Genomic DNA, 17811 nt, shown 5'->3' with positions numbered 1-17811 from the left:
CTTGTGGTTTACTGCTAGAATATTACAGTAGGCCACTTTTCTGATTCAGATTTACCACTTGAATCTACAGCACCATACAATATATGATAAACATGCACCAGCCTTTGTGAAAGTGTATGTTCTGAGAGAGAGAGAGAGAGAGAGATCTCGATTGTAACATTAAACGTTTGCATGATTCTGTGCCATCTGCTGCTGCTCCAACAATACAACGGCAGTACATATTTATATTACTTACCAAGGTTCCAACCCAGTACCTTCTTGCTGTGAGGCCACAGTGCTTACCATTGACCATTCCTTATTGTGATTCAACCACACAATACCTATCATGTATTATATTTTATTATCCAATATTGGCCAACTACTGTTTCAAGGGCTTAGTATGATCAGTGAACATCTAATGAGCTGGGTGATCCAGGCACAGGCCCAGCAGTGAGGAGGTCTACCATGCTCACCATGAACTCTGGTCCAGTCTGCAGGGCCTGAGGAGACCAGACCAGAATGAGAGACCCTCCAGTACACATTAACTTGTTAATTTATGTTCTTCATCACATTGACATGTTCATTGGCAGCTAATGTGGTCAACCATGTCACATACAATATTCTGCAGAGCAATTTAAAAAAGCCCTTATATTTTTTGCCTTTTTTTACTGGCTGGTGTAAGATTAGAGTAAAAGTAGTCAATAACGCCACACATAATGCTAGGGGAATACAGATTTTATTTAAAATGTGATTTAAAACTTATTATAATCCTATTTCTATTTTAAAACAATATCCATTCTTACTCCCTTTGTGGCTATTAATGAATGTTGCTCAATTAAATACTTTATATAACCCTAAATAATTAACTGTAGCATAATCTGACAAGCTACAGGCAAAAGCTAAAGTACATTGTTCTTCTGGCAGTTATTACAGCTCTCATACTTTTATTTTGACACATTAATGTTACTTCCTGTCCAGAGCGCATTGGTTTTAGTCAACTTTTGACTTAACACGTAAGACCAAAATAACATTATAAATGAGACCTGTGTTCCATCAGATTTTCAATGATTATGCACATTATAAAAATGAGCCCATATTCTCGCTCTTGGGTTAAAACAGAAACATGAATAACAAAAAAACAACAGTTGAAAAACGAGCAGTTTTCCAGTTAATTTTTAATTTGTATGGACATTGGAAAAACGAGAAAACGGAGCTCATAGTTTGGTTTTTCCGTTTTTGGTTTGAAACCAAAAACGAAACATCGACCCGTTTTTTCCTTTTTTCGTTTTTGGTTTAAAACGAAAAACGGATTATACTTTAGTACCCTGACCGAAAAACAGGTGGTTTCTCGTTATTTTGTTTTGTGGTTCAAATGAAAAAACAAACTATCAAAACGTACACGGACCGAGGTGGCCAACTGAAATAGTAATGGACAGATGCGAGGGTATCGATGGTTACACCTACGCATATGTTGTATCACAAGACACAATAAGACAATTGATTTGTCTGATCCTGATGGAGTGGAGCTCAGGCGAGCGCGGCACTCCAAGGACGTAACCCATATCTATGATGTTTCCTACATGGCAGCTGGCATGGCGGACAGTCGCTCTATTAAGTGATAAAGGAGATGAATTTATTCTCGACATTTTAACTTTATTCTCGACATTTCAACATTATTCTCGAAATGGTATAGTTCAACTTTATTCTCGCCATTTCGACTTTATTCTCGAAAAAGTATTTCAACTTTATTCTCGTCATGTTGACTGACATCTCGACATTTCGACATTATTCTCGAAATGCAAAATAAATAAAATAAAATAAAATCTTCCTCATTTTTTTTTCTTTGATGTGGCCCTAATGCTCCGTCGTAGCAGCATAGTACATGGCATGGGCATTATATCCTGCTGTGGTCCTATAATACACTATTCACACTGGTCAAAAAACAGCAATGCTACTTTGAGTGCTAATGTACTTAAAAATGTTCTTGCATAGAACATCACGGGGTCTCCTTAGAGATGAGACTAGCCGTTATTACTGCCAGGCTGATAGCGAAGGAACATATGCACCTATTCTAGCCCAGCTAATTAACAGCTCCCAGCATAATTAAGGCTTATAGATGAGCAAACATAATTAGTAGACATTATGCAGACCTAATGGGGGGAGTGAACAGGTGAACATGTATTCAGTCCTTTGTTTATGAGCTAAGGGTATACTATAATGAGGCAGGAGAATAAAAGTTGATTAGTTATGACCTAAATGTGTCCTTATATTGCTTTGATAGAAAATATAATGTGGTATAGCTGCGGCACTGGGATCACTGGCATGCTATTGACTGATCAATGTCTACATGTTTCGCATATGTGTATGTGACAGGATCAGAACTGACAGACTGAATTATCATACAGTAGACCTTGCCTCAGTCAGTATAAAGATAGACTATAGACTGTAGAATAGAAGATGTGACACAGAGTGCCTCGGTAATCAAAATGTAAGTAACAATGTAGTTTTGTTATCGGCCTTTCGGGAAAACTCATTGATCATCCTGTTAGTAATGGTGCTGTAGCTTGTTTATGATGAGACATAGGTGGGCTGGGGAAGCATTTGAGGTTGTGTGGAGGACCTAATAATTGGGCACATGTCATCACTGAATAAAATAGTACTCCCAACGGAAGGAGCAATCCTGTCCTACATGCCAGGTTCTAAAATACTACAGGAGTGCATCTGGCACAGTGTAAAAAACTGCTCTATGGAAGTGTGTGAATGTGGCGTTTGTGTAAATGAAGTTGCATTATGCAGCCTGGCAACCGGTGTAGATAGAGAACATAATAACATCCCTCCCAGAGAAAGTTGGTTGCTTTGAAAATGAGGCCTAATTAAAGCAGTTTACCAGTTATCTTTAAATACGAGCATTTGTGTCCTTGCTCATTTCCCTCATGGGTAGAAGATGCAGGCTTGTGGGCGGAGACGGAGGGGGGCTTAATTTGTCAAGAAGAATCCACTTCACTTGGGGTGGCCTAATGAAAGTGAGATCAAAAGATTAGTTAATATTCAGCCACATTTATTAAACACAATACTGATTGTGAGCAAACAGCGGTATTACACGGAATCCTTGCAGGGCACTGGCTACAGTTGATAAGCTTCCATTAAAGAGGTTGCAGCATCACATAGGCACCAATTGAGGCCTTGCTGGGAACAGAATAATATTTATTCCCACTCTGTTTGAAATCTAATTCTGTCTTAACAAATCAGCCAGAGCTTGCTTAGGAGATGGCACACTGTCGTAGCATGAGTCTAATGACCGAGCTTTGAGCATGCTGCCATAATTTGACAGGGGTTTGACCACCACAGCTTGTAGAATCAATGATGGAGGTTTGTTGTGAGCAGTTGAGTAGACCTTGCTGTGCCAATGAAACAACATGCCCTTGTCCACACATATTGTTGGGACTATTTCAGGAAGGACAATGCGAACATTTTGGGTCGATGCGGAACAACCAAATATACAGTTCATCATTGTGGAGTTAATTTTGCTTTGAAGGGCAAAGAATCCATCTGTTTTCTGGTCACATATTCAATAAAACTGTAGATTTTGTAGCCTCAGCAGCTTGACAGAGCGCACAGCCGTGCCCTGCAAGAAATGCATCATCACACGTTTTGTTGAAGCCTTTAAAACAGGAGACATAGAGGGCTTTCAGGTGATGTAACACTCAGAGGACCTCAGTGATTAGGCAACAGTAGCTGCTGGACGCTGGTTGCGTTTCTTAACCTACAACTTTCCCCCAGTAGGGACATGGTCTATATCGACAATGGTTAATTTACAGGATAGTTCTGTGCCGCCGGAAATTCTGCCGGATGTCCCTGACTTTCCACTTTCTTTGACTTAACTTTAAACTGGTCGCATTGAGTTTTAAGGAAAATTTGGATAGTGCAATAAGGCAGGCCTGCTTGGTTCGTTCGGGGAATCATTGTAAAGATTTCCAAGGAATATGTTTATGGCATTTATTGTCCAACTGGGAAGTTTTGGGACCTATTGGCGGAGATTTTCTATGGACAAAATACACCGGGCGAAACACTGGTAAGAGCAAATTACGTTTGACCCTGTATCCAGCTAATTTAATATTGTATGAGCCGTTTTTCTTTTGCTGGGTGCAAATGTTCCACCAAAACAAGTTCCTTCCGGAGACCATTTTGCAGAGGAACGCTCGTTGCGTCCGGAGGTTGGCGCCGCGCAAGACAATTCTGATTGGTTTAAAGAAATGCAAACAACCTCTGACCGTTTATTCTCCTATCCAGAAATGTTGTGTGGTGTAGCCAGAACTTCCTCCGCAGCGCTGTGGAGATAGGTCTGGCAATGCGAGACTAGGAGGGACATAACCCAGTAGGCTACATGATGTTGACATGAGCTGAATTTGACAGCCTGCTCATTTAAACATTGACGCACTTGACTGCTTTTATGTTTAGTTAATGTCTATTTGTTAGCAGGCAAATATTCAAATTATGGTGACCCAGATGACCCACTTTAATTTTGTCATTTCTCCCACACAGATCATACTGCACATTAAACCAACCACTGACACCAGGGAATGGAAATCACCAAAATATGATTATAAAATAAATCATAAATAAGTCCTGCTGTTGCAATGACAATGGTGCATCTGTACAGGAAGTCTTGTCCTTGCCACTGACACCAGTTGATTTTGTCATAAGATGCCTCAGTAAGGGATAACTAAGATATGGGGGTGTTCCAATAAAGAATCACAGCAAATACCACTTTGCACTGTATCTCAAACTGTGCATTAATTGAATTTAAAGTATATTTAATTTTAACTTTTTTTAAATAAATGATTTATTTTATCATTGCATAACAACTTTCACTGGGACATGCTATTAATAAGCAGTTAGACTAAGCTGTCATGTCTTTGAGTTTTGATAAATGCTTACAATATTTCATAGCATTTCTAACATTTTTAAGAATTAATTACAAGCTACTCCATCACAATAGTGTAAGATAATTGATCCAGTATGCTTATAGTATACACTCACGTTTCTTGGACAAAGCCGGACGCATTTTAATTTAAATGAATGAACAAATAAATAAAACTGCATACAGTTAAATACATATAGACATTTATAATGATGTATTTTAATTCGACATTATTGTATCTTTTAGTGCCATCTCATAATTTATTTTCCTTCAACAGGATTTTCCTCGTCATGAGAACTCCCTGCGCTGTTTGAATTCTTGTTTTGATACCTAATCACAATGGGTGCTGTCACTGCCCGACGTGAGTCGAGTGCAGATGTGAGTTGCGCATGCATCACTTTGTAACAAGTAGCCTACAAGAACCTGCTAACGAGAGGCTTCTGTAATGTCAATACAATAAAAATGGACCTACATAATGAAGTTCGTTCACTGCTGGCTACAAGTTAGCAATCAAACACATGAAAGACTGTCACTTGAATGGTGTTTTAAGTTAGCAATCAAATAATCATAGGTAGCTAAAACATTTTGAAATGATTTCCATCTTCTGTTGTTGTATGTAATGAGAAATGTTTATTTTATGGATTACACAAATGTCAGTATGACACGTTATTAATCTGAGCATGCACAACTCACATCTGCACTCGACTCACATTGGGTAGTGACAGTGCCCCCCCAAACAAAAGCAATATCTCATTTCATAGCATTTTTTTCTAGCCTAGCAACTAGCTAGGAGTTAGTAAACTGGGCCTTAGCCTAACCTTTTGTGGTAAAATTAGCTTTTGAAGCACATGTTTGGTCAAATCCATGCTTATATAAAACAAATGGAGATTTAAAGTCGGTATCTGCTTCTTATTAACAAATGTTGTACAGTAGCTACTTGTCAACATGTCAACATCATTAGCTTTGCTAAAAGAGATGGGCTTGCTAGTTGGCTAACACCAGCGTCTGGTCACACTGCACTGCAACGTGTCCTTAAAGGACAATTCCGGCGCAAAACGAACCTAGGGTTTATTAACAGATGCGTACCCACTCGATCGTTCTCTGGGACATGAAAGACAGTAGCTCACAAGACTGCGACTGTCGGTCCGAAAACCAGTCAGTAATAAAAAAATAAAAAAAAGTTGCAGGCCTCTCTAAAATGTGCAGTTTTATCACACAGCACAATGCCACAAGTTTTGAGGGAGCATGCAATTGGCATGATGACCATAAGCCATCTCCAAAGGCGTTTCAGAGAATTTGGCAGTACATCCAACTAGCCTCACAACCGCAGACCATGTGTAACCACATCAGCCCATGATCTCTGAGACCAGCCACCTGGACAGCTGCTGCATCGGTTTGCATAACCAAAGAATTTCTGCTCAAACTGTAAGAAACCATCTCAGGGAAGCTCATCTGCATGCTCGTCATCCTCATCGGGGTCTCGACCTAACTGCAGTTCGTCGTTGTAACCGACTTGAGTGGGCAAATGCTCACATTCGATGGCGTCTGGCACTTTGGAGAGGTGTTCTCTTCACAGATGAATCCCGGTTTACACTGTACAGGGCAGATGGAAGACAGTGTGTATGGCTTCATGTGGGTGAGAGGTTTGCTGATGTCAACGTTGTGGATCGAGTGGCCCATGGTGGCGGTGGGGTTATGGTCTGGGCAGGCGTATGTTATGGACAACGAACACAGGTGCATTATATTGATGCCATTTTGAATGCAGAGATACCATGACGAGATCCTGAGGCCCATTGTTGTGCCATTCATCCACGACTATCACCTCATGTTGCAGCATGATAATGCACGGCCCCGTGTTGCAAGGATCTGTACACAATTCCTGGAAGCTGAAAACATCCCAGTTCTTGCATGGCCAGCATACTCACCAGACATGTCACCCATTGAGCATGTTTGGAATGCTCTGGATCGGTGTATACGACAGCGTGTTCCAGGTCCTGCCAATATCCAGCAACTTCTTTTTTTTGTTTTGTTTACTGACTGGTTTTTGGACCCCCCCAATACAGTAAAACTGCACATTTTAGAGTGGCCTTTTATTGTGGCCAGCCTAAGGCACACCTGTGCAATAATCCTGTCTAATCAGCATCTTGATATGCCACACCTGTGAGGTGGATGAATTTTCTCGACAAAGTAGAAATGCTCACTAACACAGATTTAGACAGGTTTGTGAACAATATTTGAGAGAAATAGTTCTCTTGTATACATAGAAAAAGTCTTAGATCTTTGAGTTCAGCTCATAAAAATGGGGGCAAAAGCAAAAGTGTTGCATTTATAATTTTGTTGAGTGTATGTTCCTCAGTGTAGTTGTTAAGGAGAACGTTGATACAACTGCAAATTCTTTAGTTATACAGAAAATAGACAGTGTATCAGATATCTGTATATAATATCACTGCAGCAATGGATACCTCTGCACACTCCCCAAGTATATTTAGTATGTGTTGTGACCCAGCCATCAGGAAACCTCATAGCTTCATCTCCCTGCTGTGGACAGAACCCCAGTGGGTGGTTAACTTCATCTACTCTCTCGCCCAACTGTAAATGTCACTCCCCAGTGCAACTGACCACTAAGGCTGCCCTGTGTACATTATTAAACCCAGAACCCCATTTTAATAGCCTCTTGTGACTCGCTCTCCCCCTTTCTTTTTCTTTTCTCTCCCTCTCTTTCTATGGTAGATCTATACTCAGCAGGACAATTTTTCTCTGCATTACCAAAGTCATTGCTTTATGCTTTTTTTTTTCTTCTCTTTTGTATGTAGGGGCACACTGTTTCTAGAAGCCTGTTGTTTTCATTTCCATTTAGCTTTTTCCCCCTGAGTATCAGTCTTCACAGGCGCTGTGTTTAAAAGGGCTCTGCTGAAGAAAAAAAAAACATGGCTTTAAAAGAGTCAATGCAGAGCTAACCAAAGTCCAGCTGCTTTTGAAAAACACCAGTTCAATTGCCCTTTTCTCTGGATTTCAGTTGAAAATAGAGAGAAGCAGCGGCTTCAGACAAGAGAGTCAGAATAATTTCCCATGGCAGCCTTTCTTATGCATGTCTAAAATGTACAAAAGTATTTTTTCTAATAAAAAAGAAAGAAAGAAAAAATATAACATAGTGGACTTTTGCTCAAATTGCAGAACAATTGTAAGTGACTTGCCCTCCGTTCATGTGGTGACAGCATGATTTAGTGCAGCCTGTGTGAAATTGTCGTTTTGCTGCCTAACTGCAATTTAAGTACAAAACTTATTAATCACAACTTTTTGTTCTTTATTTTTGTTGTATGCAAGTTAATAGGTAATTCAGATGTACCTATGTACAGTAAATATCTGTACTGTACATGCTTAAAATAACATAACTTATGCTGAACCACAAGCAGGTTAGGTGTTCAGCATAAGTTACCGCGGCGATTTAACCCGGTAACAAGTGATCCACCGTCGTGATACCCAAAACCCTGTGTTGAACCTGAAGTTACCTCGGTAACGCCAAATCTTGCTTCATAGTACAGGCCTCAGGTTGTGTATGTGAAGCTATCTGGTGACATATGTAAACCAGCAGGGGGGAAAACATCTGAAGCTTAGTGCTTGTTTGGAGCGTCTACCATCAAGGGACCAGCTCACCAGTAGGCCTTTGGGTGCAAAAAGAAAAGAAAAAAAACAGACGAGACATTGTTCAACAGAAGAAGGGTCCTATGTGATGCAATGCCCATCGATAAAGGTCGATAAAGGTCGTCTTGAAAGGTTGAAAGGAAAATGATTACAGAAAATGACAATATGTAGAATGTTTTGTGCTAATTTGAGGATTTTTAAAGAAACTGCCAATGATGAGGCTTATTTGCTGTATCTGAAGATCACAGCTTCTTTTATCCATAACTTTTAATAGATACCTGGAGGAATGCTGTTTCAACAACTTTGCCTGAAGAAAAAAATTAAAATTAAGAATGAGAAAACGAGCATTTGATGTTGATGATAAACACATCCCACACTGATAATTTTCTAGTACTCCCTGCTGGTCAAATATAGTTGAAACAATAACAAGGACATATTATCAACACAGTAATCTATCTATGGAATTGAAAGTGGATTCAAAATATTATAGAACTTCACAGTAAATCCTTTGTGGTATTGATTTGGTCAAATGGCTCCACTGTCTAAAAACTAATTACCCTAATTATTTTAAATGTAGAGAAAAATAATGAAAATAGATTGAATCAAGTTTGGATTGTGGTTTGGTTAACAGATAAAATTAAGTAGAGGAAACTTTGCTCAGGTTAAAACTACAACAGAAATGTCAGCGAAATACTGTAGCCTGATGATTCTCTGCCTTCAACCCTTACTGCCTTGTACTGTAAATGAGCAGCGAGCCTACAACTCATCTCTTTCACAGGTCACTCTTTCAACAGGTAGCTGACTTCTTTAGTCATGACATTCTTGTAAAGCACTCTTTAGTGAGAACAACATTCACCTTTGAGTGTCACTACAAGATATCACCATAGATTAAAACATCTTCTATCCTTTTCCCTTTTGTATGCGTTTATTCACTTTGCTTGCCTCTGCTTCCTCGCTTGGCATCAGCCAAGGCTGACTCCTGCCATACCAGACTTTCGTTTTGTTGGGAGCGGGAGCAGAGGTGGTCTTGCCCCTCCAGCCCCTTTTCAGTTAGGAAGGCGCAGCCGGCTTTTGAAAATGAGCAACACGTTGAGTGAGTACGACAAAAGCAGATGACCATCAAAATTACCAAAAAGATCCTGCCACCCTCTTTGACTGCTACCCATGTAACAACCTCCCTGAGCCCTTCCAGCAGGCTAGGATGTGTGTGCACATGCTGCCCTTTTTGTACAACGTCAAGTGGGAATTGAACCCTCTTACTGTCAAAGTTCCACCTATCACTGTAAATATACTGACATGATCTTACTCTTTCCTTCTGCCATCTCTGGCCTGATGGTTATAGAATAGAATAGAATACACTTTATTGTCCCCGAGGGGAAATTTGTCTTGGACATAGTGCTACATTATGTTGCTTCACAACATAAACAACATGTAACATAAAAAAACAACAACAAAAAAAAAAACATTCTAAAATCAACATTTTATCCCACATTTTGATCTGTCCTGCCTGAATATGATACCACGGTGGTTATCTGTTTGACCTCTGCTTAGCTTACCTGCTCAGGTTGTATGGCTTGGTTGTATAGCTTTTTGTGAAATGGTCCTTTGACCATGTCAGCCACCAGCGGAAAAAGCTTGCACCAAGCACAAAACCCAAAAAACTCAAATGGCTTTACAACAGGGGGGAAAACATGCAATAAACCTTGGGTGGGTAAACAGCATCCAGGACCAGATGTGTGTGCTGTATACTGTATGTGTGCCTGCCAAAAACATGTATGACTGGGCCATCCAATGATGAAGGAGCTGAAGAAGAATACACTGGACTTCTCTGTCTCACTCAAGCGTGATTTATACTTCTGCGTAAAATCTATGCCGTGGCTACGTTTGTAGGACCCTACGCCGTATCCTGACGTGCATCTCTCAAAAAATGTAACAACACATCGCGGCGACGCACATCATGGCTTGGCAGCGTTGCATTTCCCCGACTCATTTCCTGGTTTTCCTTCTCCATAAACAACATGAAATCAAGGAGAGGGTTAACCCTTGTGTTGTCTTCGTGACCCATTTTCTAAATGTCTATATCAGAAATATGGTTTCTTTTTAACAACCTCATTTTGATTACCCAAAAATAACACGGACGGATGATTCCACACAACGCGTACAAGTACAACAAAAGATAGGATCTCTACTTTCATTGAATTTGGGGTGTTTTGTTAAATTTTTTAGTATTTGAAAAATAAATCGTTGATCCTTCTGTGATTGTCCTTCCTTTAATATTAGTCTAAATAATTCATAATGTCTTTTAAAAAGTTTTTTTAACTCATGGATTAGGTATCATTTCCTTAATAAATGAGGTTTATTGACCATGAAATCCAAAAAGTGTAAAACTAGTAATGAGTTGGAGTTAGTGGTGTTTATACATGGTAGTGAAAAGAAGTGGAAAACGGCAAAAAAAACGCCAAAAATATTGAAAAAGGTGCCTAGAAAAAAGGGACAAGAGCGTCGACAAGTGCATGGTCCAATGGAAGACAACACAAGGGTTAACTTTTCCTGCTACAGATTTCCCACCGTGGTCAGAAAGCACAGGGGAGACACTTTGTTTCTCTCACTATGACTCTAGAGTCGTATCTCGCTCCGAAGCTAATCACCGTCACTCTCTCACACTCCCCACACACACACACACACGCCGGCTTGATGCACACACCAATGCACAAGTATAAACTTCAGGCCGCTTACGTAGGCTACGGTGAAAGCTCTGCGTGGAGCCTCCACAGAACCATAAATCACGCTTAAGAGAGAGCACATCTTGGATGGGGTGACCTTTTTCCCCCTCACTTAAGTCGAGTGAATAAGGGAAAAACAGAGTTAGGTGTCTGTCTTTCCCTTGCCTCTCCATCTCTATTTTCCTTTTCTGTCAAACATTATTCAGCTAAGGGTCACCCCTGAAAGGAGCTGCCCTGGAATGGGGCAGTTTCTGACTTTATTCACGTGAATAAGGGGGAAATCAGAGACTGGTGCCTGAAGCTTGCCATGCACATTGGCCAATAGGACCCAGGGCTTTGGTATGGTAGTAGAACTCTAGTAAAGTCATATAACTACAATCATAGCTATCCCTTTGTTCTCATTTTGATATATCAAAAGAGGGCTTGCTGCTCACTTCTATGAATTTTTTGCACCTGAATCTGCTGTGAGTGCACTGATCTCTCACAGTGTGAAGTGGTAGACACCCCCTTCCAGGTAAACCGATAGCAGTATAAAAGGCACCAGAATATGCCATCAGAACTGCTTGTTGGATGGTTGACCAGCTCCCTGAAGCCCCTGCCCCCACACCCTTCTGATGTTGACAATCTGAGATTCACACCTACTTCGCACACTGATTGGCCTGCTGTGTGGAGGTGGCACTTTTTGGACGACTGAGTGCAACACTACGAATGCCTCCAGGGAGACACTGTCACCTTCTACTGTGTCCATTCAGAACAGCTATAAACAGTTCAACAACAGTTTGCACAAACTAGTTCTAGTTCCCTCTAAAATAAACTGGCTCTAGGGCTGTTAGAGGGCTACTCGTAGAACTAGAGCTACATGCATTCAGGTAACTTTTATTACAGTTTTTCTTGATTGCTTTGACTTGCTTAAAGAAACTGAGATCCACTCGGTTTTCATCATCACGGTCTCAGCAGAGCAGAAGACACCTCTTGCAAATGTGTTAACCCTTTCTCATTGGATTGACACATTTTCCCCACCCATTTGCAGAACAGTTAACACGGATGTCATTCAAGCAGTCCAAACTCCATTGTTTTAGCTATGGTAACCAACCAGAAACCATTTGTTCCTAACTATTAGAAACTACCTCCATCAGTATGAAATCACTGAAGCACCTGTTGGACACTCCTTCACACAAATCTTCAACTAGCAGTCAGTCTGCAGGCCTTAAAGGTGCAGCGTCTGTGTTGTTCTTTGCCAACATGGATGGAAGAGGTCTAAGACAGAAGAGACTGAGTATCAATAGTGGCTATTTCTTATACTCTACAGTAATAGAGGTTTATACTTTATTGTAATAGATTTTAGTTTTATTGTCTTAACTTCTTATACTCTAATAAAAATTATTTTGGTTTACATGTATTATATGTAATATTTACAGTATTTCAGTTTTCAGCCACAGTTTGAAAATAAGAATCAATGGAATCAATAAAATGTGCATCAAAGCATTTCTGATTCTGGATCCAAATCTTTGCAAGGCAAATTTGACAACAAATGTCACTGGCATGAAAGCTGCGTACAGTAATTGGCTACAGTGACAAGCAATGGTGCACTGATTCCCACTGAGTGCTGTATTTTATATTTTGTTGTCCACTGTGTAATGGTTGATTGGAAGAGCTCATACACTTGTTTGCAAGTTGTGTTGTTTGAAGGCAAAATTTTCTTTTGATGCATATTTTAAATGTTGTTGCACGGTTAGAGCCTTTTGCAAACAAAATGTGTCATTTTGACCATGAGTGCCACTGTTTCGGCCTGTGTGTTAACTGTTTTGAAAATGTGGAGTTTGAGTTGACTGCTGTGTCAAAGCAATCAAGAAAAACTGTAATACTGTGCATCCCTTGTCTGTTGGTAACAATTAAGCTTTGTCCTTGTTTGAAGCAATTTATGAGTGCATCTTCGAGACACAGACACAGGCTAAAACAACGAGAATGGGTTTGGGGTGTTTATGTGTGGGTTTCTAATAAAGTGCCTCCTCTCAGAAAGAGCATCGAGGCCATGTCATGCATATCTTTCATTTGTTAATAAGGCTGGTGGATGCGGTATAATGAGGTGGAGAGGAGGACAGAGAGCTGTTGTTCTAAACTGTCTGTCACAACATGTCATGTATTCCTTTACCTACTGTAACATACAGTACGCAAGCTTACCTATTACTAGTCAAAACAAATACATTGTTGTTATTGCATGCACTCCTAATTAAACACATCCAATTTCCTTTTATGGCACAACCATCAATAATAACCTAATTTACAGTTTTTCTCATTTGCTAAGACACACTAAATGAAACTGGGATCCGCTTTATCTTCATCATCACATTATTAGCACAGCAGAAGTCTTCTCTTGCAAATGTTTTAACACTTTTTCATTTGTTACACACATTTTTCACACCCTTTGTCAAAACAGTTACCACAGATCTCATTGAAAGACCCCGAACTCTATTGGATTCACTGTGGTGAACAAAAGGAAAACATCTATTCACAGCTGATAGAAAGTACTTGCATAATTAGAAAACTCTATGCACCAACTCTTCAATCAGCAATCAGTCCTCATCCATCTATAAAAGATGCCACCTCTGTGTTGCTATTTGCAAGCATGGATCAAAGAGGCCATAGAGTAAGAGGCCATGACAGAGGGGCCAGAGGAAGAGGAGCCTGTATGCGTGGTGGAGGAGCTGCAGCAGCAAGAGGACAAAATCGAGCTCAAGTTTCAAATGAAATTCGGGCAACAATTATTGACCATGTCATCAATCATGGCTTGTCCTTTAGAGAGGCTGGACAAAGGGTCCAGCCCATTCTGACTCGGGGCACTGTGGCATCTATTGTCAGGCTTTTTCGGAATGAGAACAGGTAATTCACAGTGTTACTGTAATGTATACCACTGTGTATTTCAGCTTTACTGTATTGCCCTGTTAGCAGAACAAACTGTGTCTACAGTAATGCAGATGTTTTATCAATCCCATTTATGTGACTGTCATACAGTAATGTCAATTTTGACATGCTTTTTGCTTTTACTTTATAGGATCCACACATTACCACACACTGGTGGCAGAGGAAAGATGTTTAGTATTGAACAGGAGTCTGCCATTGTAGATATGGTAGTGGCAAACAATGCAATCAGACTGCGTGAAATCCAGGCAGCAGTAATTGCAGATCAGGGAGCATTTAGAAATATAAACAGTGTGAGTTTGGCAACTATAGATCGAGTCCTTAAACGACACCATGTCAGAATGAAGCAGCTGTACCGAGTTCCATTTCAAAGAAACTCTGACATCGTAAAGGAGGCACGATTCCAGTATGTGCAGGTACAGATTTTGTTATTGTAATACCTTGTTTACCATAGTTACATGCAACTGGAATACTGTAATTTGCTTTATGAATTTGTTCTTTTTCTTAGAGAATAATGGAGCTTGAAGCTGAGGGGGCACATCACAAATTCATTTTTGTGGATGAAGCCGGCTTCAACCTCTGTAAAGTGAGGAGACGCGGGAGGAACATCATTGGGCAGAGGGCCACTGTCACAGTGCCAGGTCAGAGGGGTGCCAATATCACCATGTGTGCTGCCATCTCCAATGATGGGGTCCTTTGCCACATACCAACCATTGGCCCATACAATACAGAACGCCTCATCACATTTCTTGATTCATTGAAAGAAATACTGATTCCACCCGAAGAGAGAGGGCTGTTGAGGCCTGGCATGACTCTGTATGTCATAATTTGGGACAATGTGGCTTTCCATCACTCTCGCCTTGTGAACGAATGGTTTGCAGCACAGCCTCGTATTATGATGCACTTCCTTCCTGCATACTCCCCTTTTCTGAACCCTATCGAGGAGTTCTTCTCTGCTTGGAGGTGGAAGGTGTATGATCACCGGCCATATGAGCAGATGCCCCTCCTGGAGGCAATGAATGCTGGTTGCCTGGCAATAGGTGCAGAGGACTGCCAGGGATGGATGCGCCACGCAAGGAGGTATTTCCCTCGGTGCATTGCAAGGGAAAACATTCAATGCGATGTTGATGAGAACCTGTGGCATAATCGTCAAGAACGAATGGACTAAATGTGAAAGATAAAATATATCTTTTTTTTTTTTTTTTTTAAAGGTGTTTCCTTTGGTAGCTTTTTTTTTTTTTTTTTTTCAGTATCCATTTGAGTTTGTAAAGTGTCATATTTCATATTGATGGCTGTATTTTGTATTTTGTTGTCCATTGTGTAATGATTGATTGAAAGAATAAATTAATTTGACCACAAGTTGAGGTGTTTGATGGAAATATTTGCTTATGTTGCATGCTTTTAATGTTTTGTGAGTGTTAGAGCATTTTGCTAACAAAATGAGTCATTTTGGCCATTGAGCTTCAGTTTTATCCTGTGTGTTAACTGTTTTGAAAATGTGATGTGAGAGTGAGCAAATGTGTTTAAGCAGTTGAGAAAAACTGTAATACTTTATAAATGTAAAATGGTGCTGTCCTGATTCAAAATACAGTAAAACACTAGACTACTTAAACCATTACCCACAACATGCGAGTGTAACCTCCTGCTTTAAATTTTGTTGTCAGGTAGAGTACAGTGTGTGCACTGGCAGGAAGTCTTTTTGAATTGAAGGACCAAAAACAAAATGGAGCCAGCAAGCAGAGAAAGGATGCAGTTGGCAGATTGATGAACTGCTGCAGACCAGGGGCATGGTATTTATTCACTTCAGCTTTAAAATGACATTGTCAATTTGCATTGTGAGCGGTTAAGTGCTCTCTCCAGATGATTGAGATGACAAATGTTCATGTGTGTCGTGATTGCACTGCAGAGTTTTTTTTTTTTTGCACGACTGTAAGTGAAAACATCACAGATGCATAAACCCAAGACATTTACGGATTTCATGGTAGCTTAGAAACAATTTTGCTGCTCTTGCTGAAGGATATTTAAAGGCGCATTCGTCACTGAAGACTGGATGCTGAACAGAAGATAATTTACCGTTCAAAAAAAGCACACAGGATGCTCTTTTAAAGAATTCATGAGTAGTGTTTGACTGAAAATGCATCTTTATGGGGTAAATATGTTGCAAATACATTTCACAAACAATTTCTTGTGTTCTTACATGCATGTGCTGTGTGTTTATGGCTTAGGCAGCGCCTCCACTCATGTGTATGTCTTTGTTCATCCTTTGCCAGTGAGGTCTCTTTCATTATTCTACTCCTATCATGCAGAAATTGCCTGGACAGCCATTTGGCTCGTGTTTGCCATCCATTTGTAATCCAGATAGAGGGGCCATGACTGCTCGGGCCCCGGGACAGCAGCAAAATCAATTGGCTAGAAATGACATCTGCCAGAATCTGCCACTGGAGCGCTCGTAGGTACCATAAATGAAATCACAAGCCTTAATTGTGTGCTGATTTATTCACTTGTCTGAGTGCATCGCGGCTGGACCAGCTAGTAGCCCCAGAGCTCTGTCTGTGCGCTTGGTCATACATAACACATTTATTTATTTACCCACCGCTTCTGATTCACAGCATCACTGGGGGATATACAGCGCCCCTCTTCCACCCCAAACGCGCACCCTCATCCTGCATTCCTTCTCCTACCCCTCCACATTTGATTAATTCAGTTTTTCCCCCTTTTTTCATAGCAGCGTGTAAAATGAAATAGCTGTGGAGACAACTGTCACTTGGCTCAAGTAAGATAAATATGTCGATGCCTGAAGAGGTTAGAGCACGCTCGCATGTTTGACTGCATTCAGAATAGAGACATATTTTTCCAGCATTCGTTGTGTTGCCTTTTTGAGGAAAACTGTTTCAGATTCTTTTCACCATTTCTCTACTTGTGGGACAGAGTTGAGGCTGGTTGGCAATGTCAGTTGTGCACGTCACATTTCGCCACACAACGGCATTTGAGAGCATTCCAGTCATCATTTTCACCTCATATCCTCTCCCTCTCTTTCCCTGACCCTTGATAAAAGGGACACTATTGCCCCCAATGTGATATTTCCTCCATGCCGCCAGACTCTTTCAGGCCTAAATAAAACATGAAACAATGCCTGCAAACATGTCTGTGAGGCAGTAGAACATTAAACATTGATACAGCCTCTGCAGACCAGACCAAGAAATGTATCTAAGCCCAAGAGTTCATCTTGCTCTTCCTGTCACCTAGGCGACAGTCATGGGAGGTTACAAGCGTGCTTGAGATGATACCACAGGACGGAGAAAGACAAGGGAGAGAACCCTGGTTTTCATTATCTTATGGCTGTGGGAGAGAGGCAAATAGAGAGAGAAAGGGAGACAGAGTGGTAGGAAGTGAAACGGACATAAAGGGAAGAAGAGAGAATGAGATAAAGGGACAGAGAGAGAGAGAGAGAGAGAGAGAGAGAGAGAGAGAGAGAGAGAGAGAGAGAGAGAGAACAAACCAAATGAGAAGGCAATTTTTGCAATGAAAAAGAAGTAAATGACCTCTCAGAAATTGGGCAGGGAGGGATTTCAGGCATATGGGAGAGAGTCAAATTAGAGAACTGTATTTGTGTTGCTGAAATCTGCC

The 17811-nt window shown here is 40.6% G+C and overlaps 1 protein-coding gene across 1 annotated transcript; it reads left to right on the top strand.

Moving 5' to 3' along the window:
* The first annotated feature begins 14229 nt into the window (after window positions 1–14229).
* Window positions 14230–15390, top strand: LOC116056748. Its single transcript, XM_031309069.2, has 2 exons — window positions 14230–14600; window positions 14693–15390. Exons 1-2 carry the CDS (start codon window positions 14235–14237, stop codon window positions 15350–15352), a joined length of 1026 nt encoding a protein of 341 aa, XP_031164929.2. The 5' UTR covers window positions 14230–14234; the 3' UTR covers window positions 15353–15390.
* Window positions 15391–17811: the final 2421 nt, after the last annotated feature.

This window comes from Sander lucioperca, chromosome 3 (genome assembly GCF_008315115.2).
Source record: "Sander lucioperca isolate FBNREF2018 chromosome 3, SLUC_FBN_1.2, whole genome shotgun sequence".
Taxonomy (NCBI): domain Eukaryota; kingdom Metazoa; phylum Chordata; class Actinopteri; order Perciformes; family Percidae; genus Sander; species Sander lucioperca.
Note: the sequence above shows the minus strand (reverse complement) of the source record. Positions and strands in the feature narration are given on the sequence as shown.

Excerpts from the sequence above, each read along its gene's own strand:
- LOC116056748 (XM_031309069.2), top strand. The coding sequence starts at position 14,235 with ATGCAGATGTTTTATCAATCCCATTTATGTGACTGTCATACAGTAATG. Across the intron at positions 14,601-14,692 it reads CACGATTCCAGTATGTGCAG|AGAATAATGGAGCTTGAAGC; the intron begins GTACAGATTTTG and ends TCTTTTTCTTAG.